The sequence below is a fragment of the Macrosteles quadrilineatus genome, unplaced genomic scaffold (genome assembly GCF_028750875.1).
Source record: "Macrosteles quadrilineatus isolate MER2022 unplaced genomic scaffold, UCM_ALF_1.0 Scaffold_8__2_contigs__length_117827958, whole genome shotgun sequence".
NCBI lineage: Eukaryota > Metazoa > Arthropoda > Insecta > Hemiptera > Cicadellidae > Macrosteles > Macrosteles quadrilineatus.
Genome location: NW_026542601.1, coordinates 76,010,444 through 76,030,840, shown reverse-complemented (window position 1 = coordinate 76,030,840; position 20,397 = coordinate 76,010,444). Strand labels below are relative to the sequence as shown.

General features: G+C 36.8%; 1 protein-coding gene across 5 annotated transcripts in view; it reads left to right on the top strand.

Annotated features, from left to right (window-relative positions):
• LOC129001832 (protein Gawky-like) overlaps window positions 1–20,397 on the top strand; it is a 72,512-nt gene that overhangs the window by 29,600 nt on the left and 22,515 nt on the right. For 3 of the 5 annotated variants that reach the window (XM_054429282.1, XM_054429283.1, XM_054429281.1), the window contains exons 2-15: window positions 2,578–2,691; window positions 3,535–3,579; window positions 3,913–3,985; window positions 4,958–5,088; window positions 6,455–6,595; window positions 7,134–7,326; window positions 7,830–8,020; window positions 8,578–8,703; window positions 9,113–9,221; window positions 9,422–9,619; window positions 9,792–9,966; window positions 10,140–10,414; window positions 11,026–11,170; window positions 15,049–15,214. In XM_054429282.1, the coding sequence (XP_054285257.1) occupies window positions 2,623–2,691; window positions 3,535–3,579; window positions 3,913–3,985; window positions 4,958–5,088; window positions 6,455–6,595; window positions 7,134–7,326; window positions 7,830–8,020; window positions 8,578–8,703; window positions 9,113–9,221; window positions 9,422–9,619; window positions 9,792–9,966; window positions 10,140–10,414; window positions 11,026–11,170; window positions 15,049–15,214 (2,037 nt within the window). In that variant the 5' untranslated portion in view covers window positions 2,578–2,622. Of the gene's footprint in view, window positions 1–2,577; window positions 2,692–3,534; window positions 3,580–3,912; window positions 3,986–4,957; window positions 5,089–6,454; window positions 6,596–7,133; window positions 7,327–7,829; window positions 8,021–8,577; window positions 8,704–9,112; window positions 9,222–9,421; window positions 9,620–9,791; window positions 9,967–10,139; window positions 10,415–11,025; window positions 11,171–15,048; window positions 15,215–20,397 lie in introns of those variants that run through there. The other 2 variants (XM_054429284.1, XM_054429285.1) reach the window with 2 other exon arrangements.

Below are 20,397 nucleotides of genomic sequence, written 5' to 3'. Positions count from 1 at the left end.
CACCCACTCCACCAGTCACAGATTTTTATGAAAATTAGTAGGCCTACACATAGGCCTAGTAGTTGCATTTTAGCTAAAATTTCAGTTTGTTCTGTCAAAACGGTTCCAGAGATTACTTTAACCCTCCGAGTGTCCATAGTTTAGGCCTTAATGTTCGCCTATTTTTGGCGCATTTGCAAGGTTTTATTAAAACGGATCTGAGAAGCTTAAAACAATGTTAATTCTACTGTTCTATATAACTTAGGTACCATTTTGTTTGGAAAATCATGGGCTTCAACATTATACATAACTTAAAACATAAGGAACATTTGTTTCAAAAAAATTTTGTAGGTAAAAAAAAAATATTTTGGAAAATTTTCAAAAAAAGAAATAAGTTTGCGCTCAATGAAATTGTATAAATTATAGGCCTACTAGCAGAGTACCCGTCCTTCGTACGGGGTTGGCATATAAGTTTAAAATGCTTATTGCAGTTATGCGTTTGTGATGGAGGAGGAGAAAGTTTGATAAAATTTGCTTCTTTAAATTGACGGTATACTATGGTATTACACATCTACTATAGCCATAATGTTCTACCACTTCACCTAAAAAGTAAGAAAAATAAATTATTAAAAATTCTCAAAAAATCACAAATTATTCATGACATTAAAAACATAAACATAACTGTAAACAATCCTACTCTGACAGTTCTCATTATATAAATGAAAAAAAAATATAGTGCTGCACCCTGTTGGTAAATCTTATAGCTTTAACGCTTTTGAATATCACAGAACCAACTTTGTTAGTTGAAACAGCTGACTAAATTCTTTAATTCCCTTTAAATATGAATACTCATAAGGTTAACATGGGGAGCTACAGAGCCACTGGGGCGGAGCCCGAAAGGATTTTTGAGATAAGAATATGCCTATATGTTAATCGGGAATGTGAGCTATCATGATGCCAAATTTCAGCCCAATCCGTCCAGTGGTTTATGCGTGATTGAACTTCAAACAAACAAACACACAAACTTTCACATTTATAATAGGTATTAGTAAGATAAATATTTGAAAATAGCCACTTTGTTCTAAATTTTATGAGGATTACAAAAATATATAGTAATATAAGGAAGTATATTTGCAAATAAATAAGTTATGGGCAAAAAACTGATTTCAGTACATAGCGTTTAGCTAAGAATGCATAGCCTAACCATAGCTAGGAATCTGGCTGATAATTTACATCAATATCACTACCTACTTCTTCAGGATCATCAACCAGCCCTTCAAAATCACTTAAATCTTCTTATAATGCACCACGTATATCACTACTTTTGATTTTTAACACTAAAACAATGATAAACGTAATAAAACACATCAGTCATCGGTCCGAGGGTAACCTAGCTGTTTACAAATACGCACGTCAGCTGTCTGCTACAATTACGATCGGCTCGGAGAACATTAAGCGCTTAGAGACAGACCTCTGGAGAAAGCTTAGAATCTAACGAAAAGAACGATACCTAACTCGATCCAGTTCAATCCGATTCAGTCAGTCATAGAGCCTTCGCCGTAAACGATGTTCGTGCGTCGAAAAATCGACGCGTGACACTACACAAAGTGTGTCGTGCGTCGATTTTTCGAAGAGTGACGCTCGGAGGGTTAATGGCTATTCAAAGTTTGGAGCTTTAGTTTCTGAGACGTCCTAACATAAATAACATAGCCCATTATCATCTAGCCTATATCATCTTTAATATATTCTCGTCTTTCATCCTCACACCTTAATTTTTTTTAGCATGCTCTGGTTTCATTTAGTAGTTCCCCTAACCAATGGTATCCAGTTCTATCATTGGATTGATATATTATCACAATTTATCAAATTATCACTTCCCCTAATGATTCAACAATTGTTTTTGTGCGTACATTCATTTAGTCTCTAGGCCTATACACACCATATCTCAGAACTCTTGCTCGAGAATTGTACAGTACATTAAATTTGGGGTCAGTCCTAGTCTACGTTATGTTACTGGATTTACACCAGGTGTTCCTTTGAAACCAATTAGGGCTACTTTAGTTAAGTACACATCAAGCCAAGGCCAGTCCCTATCTTAAATGTTGTTTTTTTTAAGCATGTTTAGGCTTGCATTGCTGGGAAGTGGGACTGCGAGGGTAAAGACGATTTTAAACAAAACCCTTGCACTAGGAAACAGATGTACAAAACAAATAGCCTAAATGTTTAATAAACAGTAAGGTTATTCTTTGCCAGTACTGACTACTACATCAGTAAATATCACTACTTTGAAAATTAAATCAATTAAATAATTATATATTTATACTGTATTTTAGCTGTAAAAAGCTTTAAAAACTACGCCCGCTATGTTCTGCAAGCACATGAAATATTTATAGCACAGGTTTTTCATATTAAACTGTTTAAATTATGCGATATTTTAAACAAACTACGCTTTACTATTGTCAGATAATATTACCCACATTATCTTGCGGCATCCAGACCAAGTACAATAACGCCAGCGCTGTAGAGATATTGTTCTTAAACTTTACAACTTTGTTGGTTTTAGGCCATGATGACTTATAAATCATTTATTTGTTACAGATAACGGTTTCTATGCATCACCTGCCAAAGAAGTATTGAAATCCAATGTTTCCAAACGAATCTAGTTCAGACGAGTTCACTTCTAAAACTAATGCCTTTGTACAAAAAATTAAGGTAGGCCAAATGATATTCTAGGTTTTCCTGAAATAGCTTGTCATAGTTTAAGTAGCCTAGTATTAATGTTGCACTTAATAAGTAGGCTACAGTAAAGTGCATTAAAAAAAGGCCAACTCAGCATCAAGCCTGACTAAATGTGGTTAGAAATTTAGGTCTAGGAAATAATAACAACTACCAATACCGGTAGGCCTACATACTATATTGTAGAAACAAATTTAAAAACTATAAAAGTGTACCGTAGTTTGAACTTGAACTGTGTGCTGTTAGTGTGGTAGACCTGTCTGATCACTGGCCAAGCATTTTCTCTCTGGGTTGGAGAGTGCACTGTTGATTGAGTATTTAAACCCCATTCAGGCTACTGATCAGATAGGCCTATAGTGTACAGCTCGTTCAGAGCTTAAGTTACATGTCTGTGACAGAAATTAGTTAGAGAGGCCCATCTGAAATAAACGGTGGACTACTAAAGTCGAAGTTGACGGGACGAGTACATTCTTTTGTGTGGTTCAAGACAAAAACAAGATGTTTTGCTACTTTATTACTGTTTGTGTATGTACAGGTGTCCATTAAAAACTTGTCTTCAAATTAAAAATAAAATGTTAAAGGAGCTTGAATCAATAAAAAATCCACAGGTTTAAAGGGTTGAGGCTTGAATAACCTTCTCTGTCCAGAGATGTCCAAGAACAATGTTCTGCATTAGATAAGTTAAATCACTGATTCTAAATTAATTTTTTCTATACTGTAGTGTAATAAAAATTACTGAGGGTATCTGCATTAAAAAAAAAAAAACCTCCACTAAAACTTTATTTGAAATTTTATCTTAAATAACTTTAACTTTTGCAGGAGGTGCAGCATAACAATCCTACCGACCAAGTGCCTGAATTGAGGGTAAGAACTAATTTTAAAATTCAATTGAGGTTTTAACTTTCAACAATTATAATATTAAACTTACTTTTGTGTAGGTCTCTATCTTAAATTTTTGTGGACATTGCGGTTGATGGTTTTTGATCCATGAAAGATGGGTAGTGTTTTGATAGATTTTAAAGTTGATATCTCGTCACAAGCTTAAGTCATTTTATTAATAAATTTAATCTGTAAAAAAACCAATAATAAATATTTTAAAAACCGATGTTTGTACGCTTGAAGAGCTTGCTACTCAATTTATAAAGCAATTTTGTTTACTCGATAATATAGGCCTAATAGCATTTCCACACTTTCCAGGACACAATCGACTGCAGAGCAGATAATGCAATGAAGACTGCACCGAAACCCATCTTCCCGACTTCGCCTAATGGTATGTTTACAGTATGTTACTTTAAAGAATGACTGTAATATCAGGAAATTTAATAATTAAACTGGTGTCGGTTGCCTAATCTTTTAACTAAATAGTTAATAAACTTTTTTTTCCTTAAGAAATATTTTAAGCAATTTTAATATTTAATTCTCTTTTAATTGACAGTTGCCTACACTATTTTTATGCTATAAAATCTAAGCATACACTTTTATATAGCTATACTCCAAGGTGAAATTCTCTCTGCAATTTTTAGATAGTTATGCCCTAATTTATTCTTGCTGACAACCTCCATGTAATTTAATTTGACTAGGCTAGTCTAGTTTGTAATTATTGATTATATATCAGCAACTTCTAAACTTGATTTTTTGTATTTAATTGATAGGCCTAACTCAGGGAGTGGGAAATCCATTAATAAGAGGCAGCAGCCAGTCTATGAATATATTCATTAAACCATTTTTTTTTTTCAAAATTTGTTAGCCTATTTGTATTGACAGGTCAGCCAAATATTTCATTTTATATAGAGGTTTGCTGCTGTAGTTCCCTTATTTCTTCCCAAATATATTGTTCAAACAATATTATCAGGAGTGTAGGCTATACCAGTACTTAGAACTTTCCTAAAAAAAAATCACCCCCAATTTTTTGGCATTTATTCTTTATAAGCATATGACGTATTTAGATTTGGTACAATTTATAAAAAATCCCAGAAAATGAGTTGTTAAGTTGATTCTAAATTAAAATTCCATCACTGAAACTTTCTTCATGTCACTATTCATTTTAGCAACGTTGAAGATGTGATATGGATCGTCTATTTCTCGGCAAACTTTTCTGGCTCACAATGAAACAAAGATAACCGATGCACATGTTAGTGAGATGATATAGTTTAATGCACAGATTTGTTGCTATTTAGCTGACAGTAGAGTAAGTTAGTGGTTAGAAATGGTTGTACTAACACTCTAATGATGTTTGTCACAGGCTGTGAGCCGCGTGGCGAGTGTCGGGCGGGGGGAGATGGGGGCGGAGCTGGCCCCCTCCTCACCCTTCCCTCTTTGTCTGTGATATCCAGCTCACCCCTACAGGAGCCTACCCCTCCGTCCGTTACACAGGTAAAATACCACACACAATCTCTTTCAGATAACCTAAATAAGCTAAATCATGGATTCCCACTTGAATCATAGGTTTCAAAAGATTAGGGTCAGATTTTTAATTAGCTGTTCACACCATTCTATCAATAAGCACCTATGGTAGGCTATAGTATGATAAAGTTTTTTAGTTATATTTTAGCGAATTTCCCTATAGGGAAGTAGCTATTACCGTAGGTCTCATGGTAAGACTTAGGCCCGGGACCGATTTACTTTTTCATTTTAATGTCCCCAGAGGCCAAAAACACCATTCGTTCAAATTTTTATATATGTATATATATATATATAGGTATATATATATATATATAGATTTATATATATATATATGTGTCCGTGAACACGATAACTTGAGTAATTTTTATCCGATTTTGATGAAATTTGGTTTGAAGGTGTAAGGCGGGATAAACTTGAATGAGTTCGCGATCCAGCATGATCGGACCATGGGAACAGGGTTTTATGGGGTAAAAATTGGTTTTTCTCACTTTTTACCCTCAAAACACAAAATTTCCCAATTTTTCTCTAAACCTTCTTAAAGAGCTTAAAAAAACAAACAATTCAGTATATCAAAGTGTTTTTGTACGGTTATTGGTTACGGAGAAAACTAAAAAAAATTGTAAATTTAAAATTCTCATGTTATTCTTATGGAGAATATTGTAAAATGTTGTAGTTTGCTTGTTTATGGATATATTTTGATCAAACTTGGCAAATTTATTTATTTTATAGTAAGCTATCAATATTTTACTAAAAACACACTACTTGATTAGTTTCCTTGTAGCAGCAAACCTAGGTACTCGTTAAACCTAATGTTATTTAAATAGATCAATTGAAAATCAATTCGGCCAAATGGAAATTCGCTTAGACGGCAGGTTTGCTGCGGCGGGGGTATTTTAAGCTTACAGAGTGCTTTACTATGTGAGTTGATGGGGCTTTAATATTTTCAGTTTATTTGTAAAATTTATCCTTTCAGTAGTAAAGTACGTTATATATCAAATTCCAACCATCTCAGTTTTATTCTTTGGTCCTTGAATTACTTTACAATTGTAATATTTTGGGGGATTTACATTTTGATCAACAATAGACCTAATTGGTATTTGACTTCACGAATAATTAAGTATAGTATGGTTTAATACAGCAAAACCAATGTTTACTCTATAGTCTATACATGGATGGCTTAAACTGAGTGTTTAAACGGACCAAAGGAGTGTTAGTAGGTATTGATCAGCTATTTTGTTGTCCGGCTTGTTGGTCTTACCTCTAGATATTAGGCTACCCTAAAGTAGCTGTGATGTATTGTTGTATAATCTCTTGTATTGTTTGTTTGTTGCTGCAGAGCTCCGAATCAAGTGTTGTCGACCTGATCGACGGTGCTCTAGCTCTCCCCTGTAATGTTAAGGTTAGCTGTAAGTCTACACTGGGGAGTCTGACTCCCCATTACATTCCAGAACATTCGTACGCAGTGGCCTCTTACAAGGTAAGCACTGAGCAGACCATAAAACAGTATTAATACCTATATCTGGTTATGAACCGTGTAAACAAATGTTGGTTGACAGTATAATAAAAAGTGTCAGTGACACTTTTGTCACTGTAAGGATATTGCCAATGTAGTTAATCATCAAGTATACTTCTAAAATATTGTTTATTGACATAAATATTTCTGTTCTTTTTGGTTAAGTGTTAAAGGATTGTTGCCGTAACATTCCCTTTCTAGATAAATAGGGTAATTAAAAAAAATATCTGCTTTGTTTGCCTACTTTGCCATTGTCGCTGGATTCTGTAAAATAAGTTTGAATTTTGTTGTGTTGGCCTATATAGCAATATTCTTCTTTCATATTTTTCACTTAGGCACAATATCACTTATTTGACAATGGAACAATAAAACTAGGTTAGTAGTTTAAATGTGTGTACCAAGTCGCAAGTATTTCTTCGTGCTGAATGATTTGTATTTATATTGCATCTAGTCTTTTCTAAACTCTTAGTCCTATTGTCGACTCTAATGTTTGTTTTATCAGGCTCGGTGGGGCATCCCCCGGTCACTGCGGTTGGCTGGTGGCGGTGAAACAGCCACAGCCACACCCGGATGGAACAACAACAACACGAACAACGGAAACTCGGGCTTCAACAACGCGGCGACTGGTGGCAGCGGCCCAGCGCCTTACAACAACAACGGCAACAACACTAGTCCTCAGCAGAACTCAACCACTGGTGAGAGATGATAAATAATGTATGTTGATGGTTTTAGTATTAATACAGAATGTGGACAGTTTGTTCACATAAGATGTATGCTCGTTGTCTACTGGGTTGGACTGTGTCATTGAGCTGTGTTTGGCCAACGTTTCAGAGACATTGCAGTTGTCCAACATCAAAGTGCAGATATATTAGTGAAGGCATTGCACTAACTACTCCTTGATGGCAGCCTTTCTTTGAAACGTCAACATTTAAACACAGCTTAACCACACATCCAACGTAGAAGATGAGCATGCATCTTGATTTTGGAATCTTTAAAACATTAACCAATACCCACCATTTTATAGCAAAAATGTTTAAAAACTAAAATTACAGATATAGTTGTAAAAACTTTTTTATTATATAAAAACAACTTTTTGTGCTACACTTTGTTTGGTGTAGGAAAAGATGATTCTCAGCCTGGTCATAATCTTTTTCAGTTTACATCTGATATTAGTGAATTAATTGGATACCTCTTACAGGTAACGCAGGTTTAAAACAGCCAGCCAACACAACACCTTGCAGCCAGGCTGCACCCACATCACAACCAGCCACGTCCACGCAACAAACAACACCAGCCACATCAAACAGCCAGGCGCAACAACCAGCCACTTCTAGTAGCCAAGCACAGAACGGCAACGCAGGGGCTACATGGGCCCAGGCAGCTGGCAAGGTAAACCTACCTAATAACGCATTGCATTTAAAACACCTTTCATAATGTTTCCACCTATTACTGCTAGGTGCGCTGATTGCACACTTTTGCAAAAACAGAAATAGCTATATGCCTCCTCAGTGAATATCCAACTGCGACAGCGTAGTGTTGTGCTGTCCATTGTTGCAATTTTCAAGTTGAAAATGTACGCTGCAATTAAAAATGCAGTTAGGTTTCTTGTGTGGTCTGTTATATGGTTTTTGTCAAAAAACTTAAAACCCACAGAAAACTACTGTTAGCCTATGTTTGTGAAGTTGATGAAAACAAAACATTGAATTAATTTACTTGACTATATTTACGTACACATTCAGTTTGCACAACATGTATTTCATGACAATATATTCATTCACTTAACACAATACTGCAAAAGAGATTTCCGCTGAACTTAATATGGCAAAGAATTACGCCCACACTTTGAACAATAATATCCTGTTATATAACTGTTTTGATCAATCCAAATGTCAGTAAATTCTGTAACGATGATGTGCTCAGTAAAGTGAATGTGATTGGTTTGTCAGGGTCTTCCACCCACGTCAGCGGCCGCAACCAACTCAGTAGCTCCTGCTTCTCAGTCCACCAAACAACAGCTGGAGCAACTCAACAACATGCGAGAGGCGCTGTTCAGTCAGGACGGCTGGGGCGCTGTGAGTATACATATTACAAACTGTTTCTGTTTCTACTTCATTTGATTTTTTCAGAATATTGTAGAATAATAACCCCGTTTTAATTTTCAGTGAAATTCTTGCTCTTACTTTTTCTAATGACCGTCAGTCCCATTTTGGCTCTCCTTACTATTGTCCTCATTGTTCTCAAGTTGTTTCCCTTTATTTTGGCCTAATAGTTATATTTATTTATATTTAGTTAAGTTTATTTAGCTTATGAGTTTCAAGCTAAATTCAAGGTGAAGGAAGTTAACAAAATCAAAGATTTTAAATAAGGAAATACATATACAAAGTTCTAAATGTTTGGAGATTAACTTTTGTTGTGGTTTACTTTGGTGAGTTGCCTGTAAGTAACATTTGGCGATAACACTGTTTTTTGTTGTGTTGACAGCATGTAAATCAAGACAGCGGATGGGATATTCCCTCCAGTCCAGAACCGGGACAAAAGGACAGCACAGGAGCGCCTCTTCCACCAGTTTGGAAACCCAATGTCAACAACGGTAAGGGGCTTGTCAACGTTGAGATTAACTGTTATTGTTCTATATATTTAGTAATTTCTTTCATTTCAAATATTTTTTTTATTTCTTAAACACCCTATTAGAGTGGGAAGATCACAAATACGATCTAAGGCTTTAAATTTAATACAGCTTTGATTTCATTGTAAACATTTCACATTTGTTAAAAATGTTTTTGATTGCAGGAACGGACTTATGGGAACAGAACTTGAGGAATGGAGGTCAGCCACCACCTCGGGTGGAGAAGACTACGCCGTGGGGCTCTCACACTCCTGCCAGTAACATCGGTGGCACCTGGGGTGTGGATGACGACTGTCCAGACAACGGCAATATGTGGAACCCTCAGGCACAATGGCCAGGACCCAACCAGCCAATATGGCCTGGTGAGTCACATTGCAATATCAAGAAATATATTGTGTAAATATTTTGGAAGGCTTGGAGGTGAAAATGAATTTAAGTATAAGAATCTTAAAAAGATTTTAGTTGATATAATCCTCATTATAAAGCGTAACATGTACCGACACTTCAAAATTAACTATTGACTCTGTTTGCTAGGTGGTGCAAATGGTCCCAAAAAGGAAGGAGAGTGGGGGGCGGGGGCTGCTGCTGGTTCTAACTGGGGTGACCCCATGAGAGCGTCAATGGACCCCAGAGATCCCATGGCTAGGGACCCTCGTGGATCAATAGTGGACCAACGAGACCCCATGAGAGGAGTCATGGACCAGCACAGGTTAGTTACTCTGTCCTCTGTATAAAAAAAGGTTTACAGTTATAGATTGTTAAACATACTTATGTGCTTGTCTTGTATCAACATCTGTTTTATTTTATTGTAGGTATTGTTGTGGAAAGAGCAATATTCTTGTTAGATGAGATAGGTGATCAGTAAAGTTTTTGACATTGCAGAGGCATGGTGGGTGGTGACATGGTTATGAGAGGTGACCCAGCCATGCGAGGTATTAGCGGCAGACTGAACGGAGGGGCAACGGAAGGTATGTGGGGCCCTGGGCCTCATCACATGCCTCCTGCTAAGCCCTGGCCTGCGGGACCTCCACCTAGCAAGGATAAATCCAATGGCTGGGAAGAGCCGAGTCCACCACAGCAGCGACGAAATATTCCTGGCTACGATGATGGCACAAGTCTTTGGGGCAGTGGGCAACAGCGTGCAGCTGCTATGCAGGGTGAGTAAGAGTATACGATCTTCAAACAATTAGGCCCCATTTTTGTATGACCTTTACAAAAAGCAATCCAATTTTCATCCTGGCACCTCTTGTAAAAAATTGTTTTCCAGCTCTAGTAGTTGACAAGTCTATTGTAGTGATGTGTGATTGCATGCAAATATAATTATCATATGATGCGAGTGCCCTAGCACAATCTCGCTGCTACGCAATAAACAAATAACTCATATTTGTCTCTTAAGATTGAGCTCTTCACTGTTTCCTTTGTTATAGAAGCAATTCACATTTCATACGGCTCATTTTTAAACTCTCTGTTTATAACTACTTTAGTACTTTTAATTTTAAGAATTCTTAGATGCGAATCACTAGAAGTTGTTAAATTATCAGAACAAGTTTAAGCTTGAAACAACAACACTGAGATGTAACTAAAGCATCATTTTGAACAAATTTGTTCTATTTTAAAGAAGTTTTGGAAAGATCGCTATTTTCAAGCAATTTTTCGACCGCACATCACTAGTCTGGGGTGGTATTTGCATTTAATTATGCCTCGTGAAATAATTTTAAGAAACCAGTTATTGTGTCATAAAATGAAATGTGTGGCTCGTGGTTTGCAGCGGCTGCTGGACAGAAGAACCCTGTATCCCACTGGAAGGAGCTTCCTCCCGCTGGCATGGGCAGGGGCATGCCCCCGGGAATGCCTCAGAACCGCATGCCTAATGACATAAAAGGAAACAACCCACTATGGCCCCATCCTGCAAGGTCAGTTTTATTGGTTTAGAATTAATTTAACTGTCAAAAACCCCAAAGTCTTATGGATGTTTTTAGTTTTTCAGAGAAGCAAACCATTCAACCAACCCTACCTTAAGCATCAAATTTCTTCATTCTTCAGCTTAGCGTACAATTAGTCATCTATTGAAAACAACACATATTAGTTTAATTTGTATCAACGTTCAGTCCCTTGGTACTCAAAAAAGTAACCACTCATGGCTTACGATCTTTAGGTTAAGTCAGGTAGCATATGTAGGCTATATGCCTTTAAATTCTGTGAGTATTGGCTAGTTGTTTAATTGATATTATACCCGACCTTGATTGAACCCAATCATTTCAGCATGGCAGTAAACTTGTTAGATGTTTTTCAAAATGTTAATACAGTATAGAACCTCTTTAATCCGAACTAATTCAATTGGGACCAGGGGTAGTTCGGCCTATTGAATAGTTCGGATTACAGAACATTTTGTTGTTTTTACATAACAATAGCTAAAACATGGCTAAAATTGATCAAAATTATTTTGGGAAAAGTGAAAAAAATGTTTTATAAAGTAAAATACAGTGTTCATTTAACACAGTAGTAACCATGGTGAATAAACAGTACTGTAAATTAAATACAGTGTACAATAAAGAATTGCTGTACTGTGTATAGAGTACAGCAATGAGGGGTTCGGATTAGTGGACGTTCGGATTAAAGAGGTTCTACTGTATTACTCTTTACCAGCAAACTATCCGTCTAAAAGTATTTGGAATGATGAATTTCAAGCACATGCGCGTCATCTGAAGGCTTATATTCAGTTACTATTCAGTGTTCTACTGGATTTTAATTGTAGTTTTTGTCTGAATGATCATAAATGTGCTTCTGACCAACAATAGGTACTTAAAGTAACTTCAAAATTCTGTTGTACTGTAGGCCCTATTCAAAGTCCTTTTATATCTGCTGTACTGTAGGCCCTATTCAAAGTCCTTTTAATTAGGTACCAAAACTAGTCCTAGCCTCTGTTGTAAGTACGAGAAATTCTAAAAGGAACTAAGTATAGTCTGAGTATGTTTAAATTCCTTCTTTTAGCAATAACTAACACGTTGCCAAATTCTTAAACTCAAATTAGGCAAATCAAATGATTTGGAATGATGAATTTCAAGCACATGCGCGTCATCTGAAGACATAACATGTAGTTATTATTTAGTGTTCTACTGGGTTTTAATTGCAGTTTCTGTCTGAATGATCATAAATGTGCTTCTGACCAACATTGAAGAAACTTCAAAATTCTGATCCACATCCAAAGTCATTAAAGTACCAAGAGTCTTAATTTATGTTTTACTTATGAGAAACTATAAACAGATAGGGAAGTTTTTAGTTTCTTCTTGAATAGTGGCAATAAGTGTTATTCTGTCTCCTCTATATTGTTAGATAAACTCAAATTGGGAAAATCAAATGATTTGGAATGATGAATTTCAAGCACATGCGCGTCATCTGAAGACATAACATGTAGTTATTATTCAGTGTTCTACTGGGTTTTAATTGCTGTTTCTGTCTGAATGATCATAATGTGCTTCTGACCAACAGTACTTAGAAATTTAATAGTTAAAGGAAAGAAATTTAATCATTCTGATTTTTTGTAAAAGTCCTTAAATAGGCTAGATTTTAATTTCTGAAAGTAAAGAAAAAATTAAAAGGATCTTGAGTTTGAACAATTTGGTATGGTGAGTGTTAAGTTTTGCTATTGCGAATCGTAGCAATAAGTTTAATATTATTTCTAACATAGATTGTCAAATTTGGCCAATTTAATTTTTTGGAATGATGAATTTCAAGCACATGCGCGTCATCTGAAGACATAACATGCAGTAATTACTCAGTGTTCTACTGGGTGTTGATTGTGGTTTCTGTCTGAATGATCATAATGTGCTTCTGACCAACAGTACTTAGAAATTTAAGAATCTTTGCTACACTAGGCCTTGTATTATGTTTTATGAGAAACTCCAACCAATAAGAGAATTTTCAAAAGTTTTGAGCTAAAGTGACAATATTGTAATTTAAGAAAATTTTTTTTTTTTGAAACCGGAACCAGTTGTCCTTGATCATAGTGTGGGGGTTTGATGAATGGTCGTAAGATTCAAAGATTTATTTCAACAAGAAACGTGATTGCTCACATATTTAGTTGACGTCATGATACAGAACAGGTAGAACTGACAGTGGTGAATAAGTCTTTTAGATCAGTGTAAGTATCAAGATGTAAGTAAACATTTTGGCATAACAGAGCGATTGAATGATATATAGGTAAACTCAAATTTGGGATGATGATAGACAGGCACATGCGCGTAATCTGACAGCAAAGACTGTGTTGTGTTCAGTGTTTTACTGGATTCAACAACCATCGATGCTTGGACCATGATAATGAATGTGCTTCTGACCAAAATAAATACCTTTGCTTACCTAGATACGACCACATGTTTTGTTAGTGAAGCATGGAACGTGGTTTTATTTAACTAAGTTATACAATGATTTGCACACAAGTGAATGCAACAAGACCTATAATAACTACAAAAAGCTTAGATTTTTATAAAAGAACTAGCTGTGTACCCGTTCTACGCACGGGGATCTTATAATATTCAGTTGAAACCTTCTTATATAACGAACAGCAGTTGGTTTGCATATTTTAAGATATGCTGGCCAAACTATTATACATAGCTTCATTTTATGTTGTTTTTTGTTGTTCCGGATCGGTATGACAATCAATAAAAGGTTAAATTACCTCTGTGTCTGCCGGTCGATCCTATAACGGTAGGCTTACTTTTATTTTTACTATCTGATCTCGTTTGCATGGCTCAATCACGTCCTGGTTGAAGTTCGTTCGCTACGCTCACTCACCTGTATGTTGGAGCTCGTTCGCTGCGCTCACTTTCCTTCAGGTTAGCTCGTTCGCTACGCTCACTTGCCTTCAGGTTAGCTCGTTCGCTACGCTCACTCGCCTCCAGGTTGCAAATTAGCTGTTGTCATAAATGTAAAAGAAATAATAGTGCTAGTGCTGCACCCTGTTGGTAATCCTTGTAACTTTAATGCTATTGAACATCACAGAACAGAACCAACTTGTTTAATTGAAACAGCTGTTAAGATTCAATAATTTCATTTCTCATAAGGTTAACATGGGCTTCCAGAAATTCCACGTCAAAAATCGACAAAAACTTGATTTTCAAGGGTTTACTGTTAAATATCTAACTGTCTCATATTCGATGAAATACGTCTAAAACCATCTCATATATGTATAGTATTTGGAAAATAAGTTTCAGGCGGGACAGTGCTATAGTTATTGAGGAGTAGTTGTAATAAAGTGCGTATTTTAGCGTTACCAAGAGAATGACAGATAGACAGACAGACAGACAGACAGACAGACAGACAGAAATTGAGATAAGGTTTGATTCGGTTTCTCTGACCTATGAAATGTAAAAATAACCAAAAAGTTCATTATTCTAAGCAATGTACAGACAAAACTCTAATTTTATTTATATAGATTATTACTATTTCCCTCATAATAATTATTTTTTTGTTTGTTAAGGCTTTTGTCAAAATTGATTATTTTATAACATTCATTTGTTGGTGGAATAATTGTCAACTGTACATCTACACAGTTAAATTTGAAATTTACTTGAAACAACAGATGTATAGGTCGGCCGCTTAGAAAGCGACCTCCTCCAGCATTGGTTTAGCATTAGCGCGCAGGTTGTTTTCCAAGCGGCCGAACTATAGTAATGTAATGTGTGGTTAAGATACTCAAGCAATGCTTTAGTACAGTTTTTGGCATTAGTTATTTTTTTACAATAGTTGTAACTAGATAACAGTTTGTTGTATAACCTGTTATTTGTGTGTTCAGGAACGGGTCGTGGGAGGGAGGTCATGATGCTGCTGGTCCGTGGCCGGATGAGAAAGTCGGGGTGTCTTGGAACGACCCTTCGCTGCTGTCTGGACCAAAGTACAAGATGGGAGGGGAATGGGATGTCAACCCAATGAATCCAGGATGGGACCACCCGCCCAAACAGGTACAGTTCTTTTAGTTTATTAATTATTTAAATTATGACATGAAGAGAACATGATTCTAACAAAATCAAATCATATGTTGGCAGTGTGTATTGTATCAAGGCCACACTAAAAAAACATGCCGTAATGCTCGTCTAGCATGACGTCATGATAGAAGACTGCGATGACGTAATTAAGGTTATATTTTTGTTTTCGATGAAAGATTAAAACAAGCAGCTGATCACAAACGGCAAACATTACGTCATTGCCGTCTTCTATCGTGACGTCATGCTAGACGAGCATTATGGCCTGTTTTTTTTTAGTGTGGCCATGATTGTATTGTTAATTTTGCTTCTGATTTACTTTTAAGAGAATCTAGGATTTACATCTAAGGCACCTATCATAAGATGCAACTTTGCTGGACACAAGTGTGTAAGCACAAAGTTTAAACTTAAGAAACAAAGATACAGTGTGTAATCATTTACATTAGACTAGACTCAATGCTGTGCAAGTTACAGAGGCCAAACATTTTATTCAGCTGCCCGTCATATCTTTTAAAGCAAAATTTCCAAATCAACATCTTAATAAGAGCTTAAAACTTGGCGTTAGTCGTATACGTACTAAAGTGTAGGTTGGTGTGGGAGCGAGCGACTTCAGTCTGAGGTCCCGGGTTCAAATCCCGCCAAATCACCAATGCCTAGTGATAATGCCGCAAACCCCTAGGTCTAGCCTAAAGTACAGTAGACTCAGTAATCTTGCAGATATAGGACCGTGATACTGCCGGATTACTGGAGTGTTGTCAATAAAAAACTTAAAATACGTCTCCGAAGTTTGCGCGATCGGAAACCGCTATTGCTGCAATCGGTCATGACGACGATAATGTTTCCGTAATTGTGGGAATCGTTGATAACGCCTAAACATCCATGGGAGATGTTCAATATTTTGCTGCGTTCGCGCATGACGACTGTGACGTTTCCGTGACCGTGGGAGATGTTCATGACTTAGCCTCAATCGCGCAAGACAATGATGACTTTTCCGTGGTTCCGCCGGACTACTGGAATGCCGTAGTGGTGCAGTGCCGGATTAGATAGAGTCTACTGTAATGTGAAAAACAATCCCGGGCTCGTGCCTAGCGTTCTAGGAAAATAAAAGTGTAGTTTGGTTCAGGGCTAGAGATATACAAGGGCTGGCTCACTCCTTTGATCAGGGTGTCTACCAACCGGGAAATCCGGGGAAACCGGGAATTGTACTTAATTTTTTACTGGCCATGAAATGTACGGAATTGTCCTTAAATGCCAGACTATGTCCTTAAATTTTTAATGGGCCATAATTTTATCGATAGCTAGTTGGTTAGGAGCACATAAAAGGTTTATCAGATGTTTGTTTACATTTTCATAATTTATTACTAGAGTAATTATGAAATAAAAACCCCATTAGCAGTCTCAAACCCATTAATATTTTATCACAACAATCAAGTGTCAAGTAAGTACTTCCAAGAACTGTTGACTCAGTAGTAGTTTAGCTCATAAAAGTTGTATCACTTTTATTCCATTACAACATATTTATTTATTACTAGGGTAATCATTATTAGATCCCAAACATATTTTATCATGGAAATAATAGTTTTATAATGGCTGTTAAATTTCACTTCTTACTTGTACTTCAATTTGCCGCTGGCCATTGCCTAGTGCCATAAAACTGTTTATGGTTTCATATAAAACATGTAACTAATCTTAAACATAACTAAGTTAAACCCTTTTTTATGGATATTTTATCTTTCAACTGACAAAACCAAAAGCATTGTTGTTTGCATTAAATTTTTATCACTACATAGGCCTAATTGGTTTCAAATTATGTCATTGCATTTTCTGCATCTTTGTACATTGTTGGCGGTCAGGTTTCAATTTTTTTATTTCCCATATTTATTTATTGTGTTGTATGCTTTAAGCAATCTAAATCTTATGAACTAGAATGATGATATTATAGTGACTTTGCTGATATTATAACCTCATTGTTTGTTACTCAGTTTATATAGGCCCTCCTAAATAATTAGGCCTAGGCCTGGGTATTTTGATTCTTTGAAAGTGCTGTAAAATTTATTAAGAAAATGTAATTGAGCCTAAGATAAACTAATGATTGCTATGTGTCGATATTAACTTTGCAGATGAAAAGACAATAATCTTACTCTGTGCTTACTGGTAGCCGCTTACCATACCGATTTTGTACCTAGAACCGAGTTACAATATATTCATTATGCATTAAAGATTTTTTTTTCAAAATTAGTCGAGAACCTAACGTTGTGCCAGGGCGAATAATGCCAAATTAATCCGCATGGATCGGATAAGCTATGTTATGATGTTTCCGTGACCGATGGAGATATTTAGGATTTTGTCGCTATTGCAGGAGACAATGATTGTGTTTTTCTGTTACACTATAAAAGCTGTACCTAAAGTATATGTTTGTTTACTTTCAATAAGTTTCTATTTTGAAATTTAATTCTTGTCTATTATTATTTACTTTTCTCTCTGGAACAACTAGACAATGAAGAACAAGATTAATACAGTTTGACAAATCAGGAATATTATTCTGTAATTAGGGATGGACGGGTCCCGAAATTTCGGGAATTTTTCGGGAAAAAAATATTCCCGATTATCGGGACGGGATTACATTTGACACGGGAATTTTTCGGGACGGGATTTGGTCCGATCGTCGGCGATTTTTCCGCTTCGCGAGTGCCGATAACGCCGTTATTGCGAGCGATAGGTCCGCGAACGCAGGAGACGAAGTCATTTCGACGATTACGCCGTGACCGCGGAGTCATAACGACGATCGCGCCGTGGCCGCTATTATTGGACCGACGATCGCACCGTGACCGCGAGTCATAACGACGATCGGGCTGTGACCGCGGAGTCATACCGACGGTCATGCCGTGACCGCGGAGTCATAACGACGATCGCGCCGTGACCGCGAAGTTTTACCGACGATCGCGCTGTGACCACGAGTCATACCGACGATCACGCCGTGACCGCGAGTCATACCGACGATCGCGCCGTGACCGCGGAGTCCTACCGACGATCGCGCCGTGACCGCGAGTCATACCGACGATCGCGCCGTGACCGTGGAGTCATACCGACGATAACCCCGTGACCGCGAGTCATGACGACGATCGCGCCGTGACCACGAGTCATGCTGACGATCGCGCCGTGACCGCGAGTCATACCGACGATCGCGCCGTGACCGCGAGTCATACCGACGATCGCGCCGTGACCGCGAGTCATACCGACGATCGCGCCGTGACCGCGAGTCATGAAGACGATAACCCCGTGACCGCGGAGTCATACCGACGATCGCGCCGTGACCGCGAGTCATACCGACGATCGCGCCGTGACCGCGAGTCATGACGACGATCGCGCCGTGACCGTGGAGTCATACCGACGATAACCCCGTGACCGCGGAGTCATACCGACGATCGCGCCGTGACCGCGTGTCATGACGACGATCGCGCCGTGACCGTGAGTCATACAGACGATCACCCCGTGACCCGCGAGTCACAAGTTTCTATAGGTACCTGTAAATTGTTACCCATTTTTTGGCTTTTATAGATCAGTGCCACAAATGGTAAAAATTCATTTCGTATGTCTTTTTTGGTAACTGCGATACAGTACTTTCTTTTTATGCACAGAAAAAAATCCCGTCCCGTCCCGTCCCGAAAATCGGGAAGGAAATAAAAATCCCGTCCCGTCCCGTCCCGAACTAAAAATTCAATCCCGTCCATCCCTATCTGTAATCACACCGACAAAGGTCCTTAAATGTACGGGAATTGTCCATGAATTTTTTATCCAGAATGTAGTAGACACCCTGTGTTAGCGGTCGCCGCCTGATCCTACTTCCCCTCTCCCGACCCTCCTCAGTGACGTAGCGCTGGTACATCGGCGCGGCGCGACGGTAGTCTAGCACGGTAGTGCATAGCATATGTCACCCGACATCTACGCGCATATTAATAATTGTGTTTATAAAATTTAGTTTTATAGTGTGATCTTTAAAGCAGTTTGGCAATTTTGCAGTCATATTAGCAAAAATTCATATAGGCTTAAACCAACAGACCAAACGTATTGAACCGTATACTTGAAGTGTTCGTAATGAAACGGAGAAATTGAAAATGGCAACAAAATAAATATTTAAAATATTGTAGAAAATATTGACAGTAGGTAGAGAATAACATTTTTCATGTAAACTTCAAGATATACAAATTGTTTGGAATTTATTTCCCTACATGGAAATGTAAAAAAAAATCCAATTAACATTTATACAAAGTTATGGTCCAAAAACAATAAAATTACAAGTTTTTCACGATTTTGCTCTACAAATTTCAAACAAAAGCCAAATAAATGCATTATCAAGAGATAAAGTAAAAGTTAACATTTTTAGGCAATAATATTAGAGATCAAATGAAGTAAGAGTTGTATATGTAAAATGATCATTTCAATAAATGTTTATGACTTTTTATAAATATTTATATTTGTCTAGAAAAACATTTTGTTATTCACACATGTAATTGTATATTATTTTTCAAACACATAAACCCCACATGCCAACTATATAAAATGAAAGTAAACTTATTCCCCTACATGAATATACATAGTTTCTACGATAGTTATAGTTTTTTCTTTTTCATTTGGCGATCAAATCGTTTGTTCATTATGACTAAATGTTTCAAAAACGGGCTGAATGTAATGTCCCAGACCTAAATTAAGTAAGTATATCCACATAAAACAGTTTACAAACTAAATATGTACAGATTTATAACTAATAAATATGATTAAAGTGATAAAGTCACACCCGCGATATTCGTTGTTGGTTAACAGTTAATGAAGTTCACAAAAACCGGCTAAAAATAGTGTCTCAAGTTTCTAAAAGTAATGTCACATTTCAGTCAAGGCACAATAAATAATATCGAAACTAAACATTTACAACTTTACAAATTATAATCATGATGTAAACTGATAAAGTAAAATTACACCAAAACTTGACTGCTTGGTTATTGGTTAACAGAGATTGAGGTCCGTTAGTCAGGCAACTTTATTTTAATGGATTGAAATATATGTATAATAAAATGTAATTGATTAATTGAAATTATTTTCCTTCTTGTTAAAGTTTCAAAATACTAAGTATAATGTATTTGTATACAACCTTAATGTATTTTATA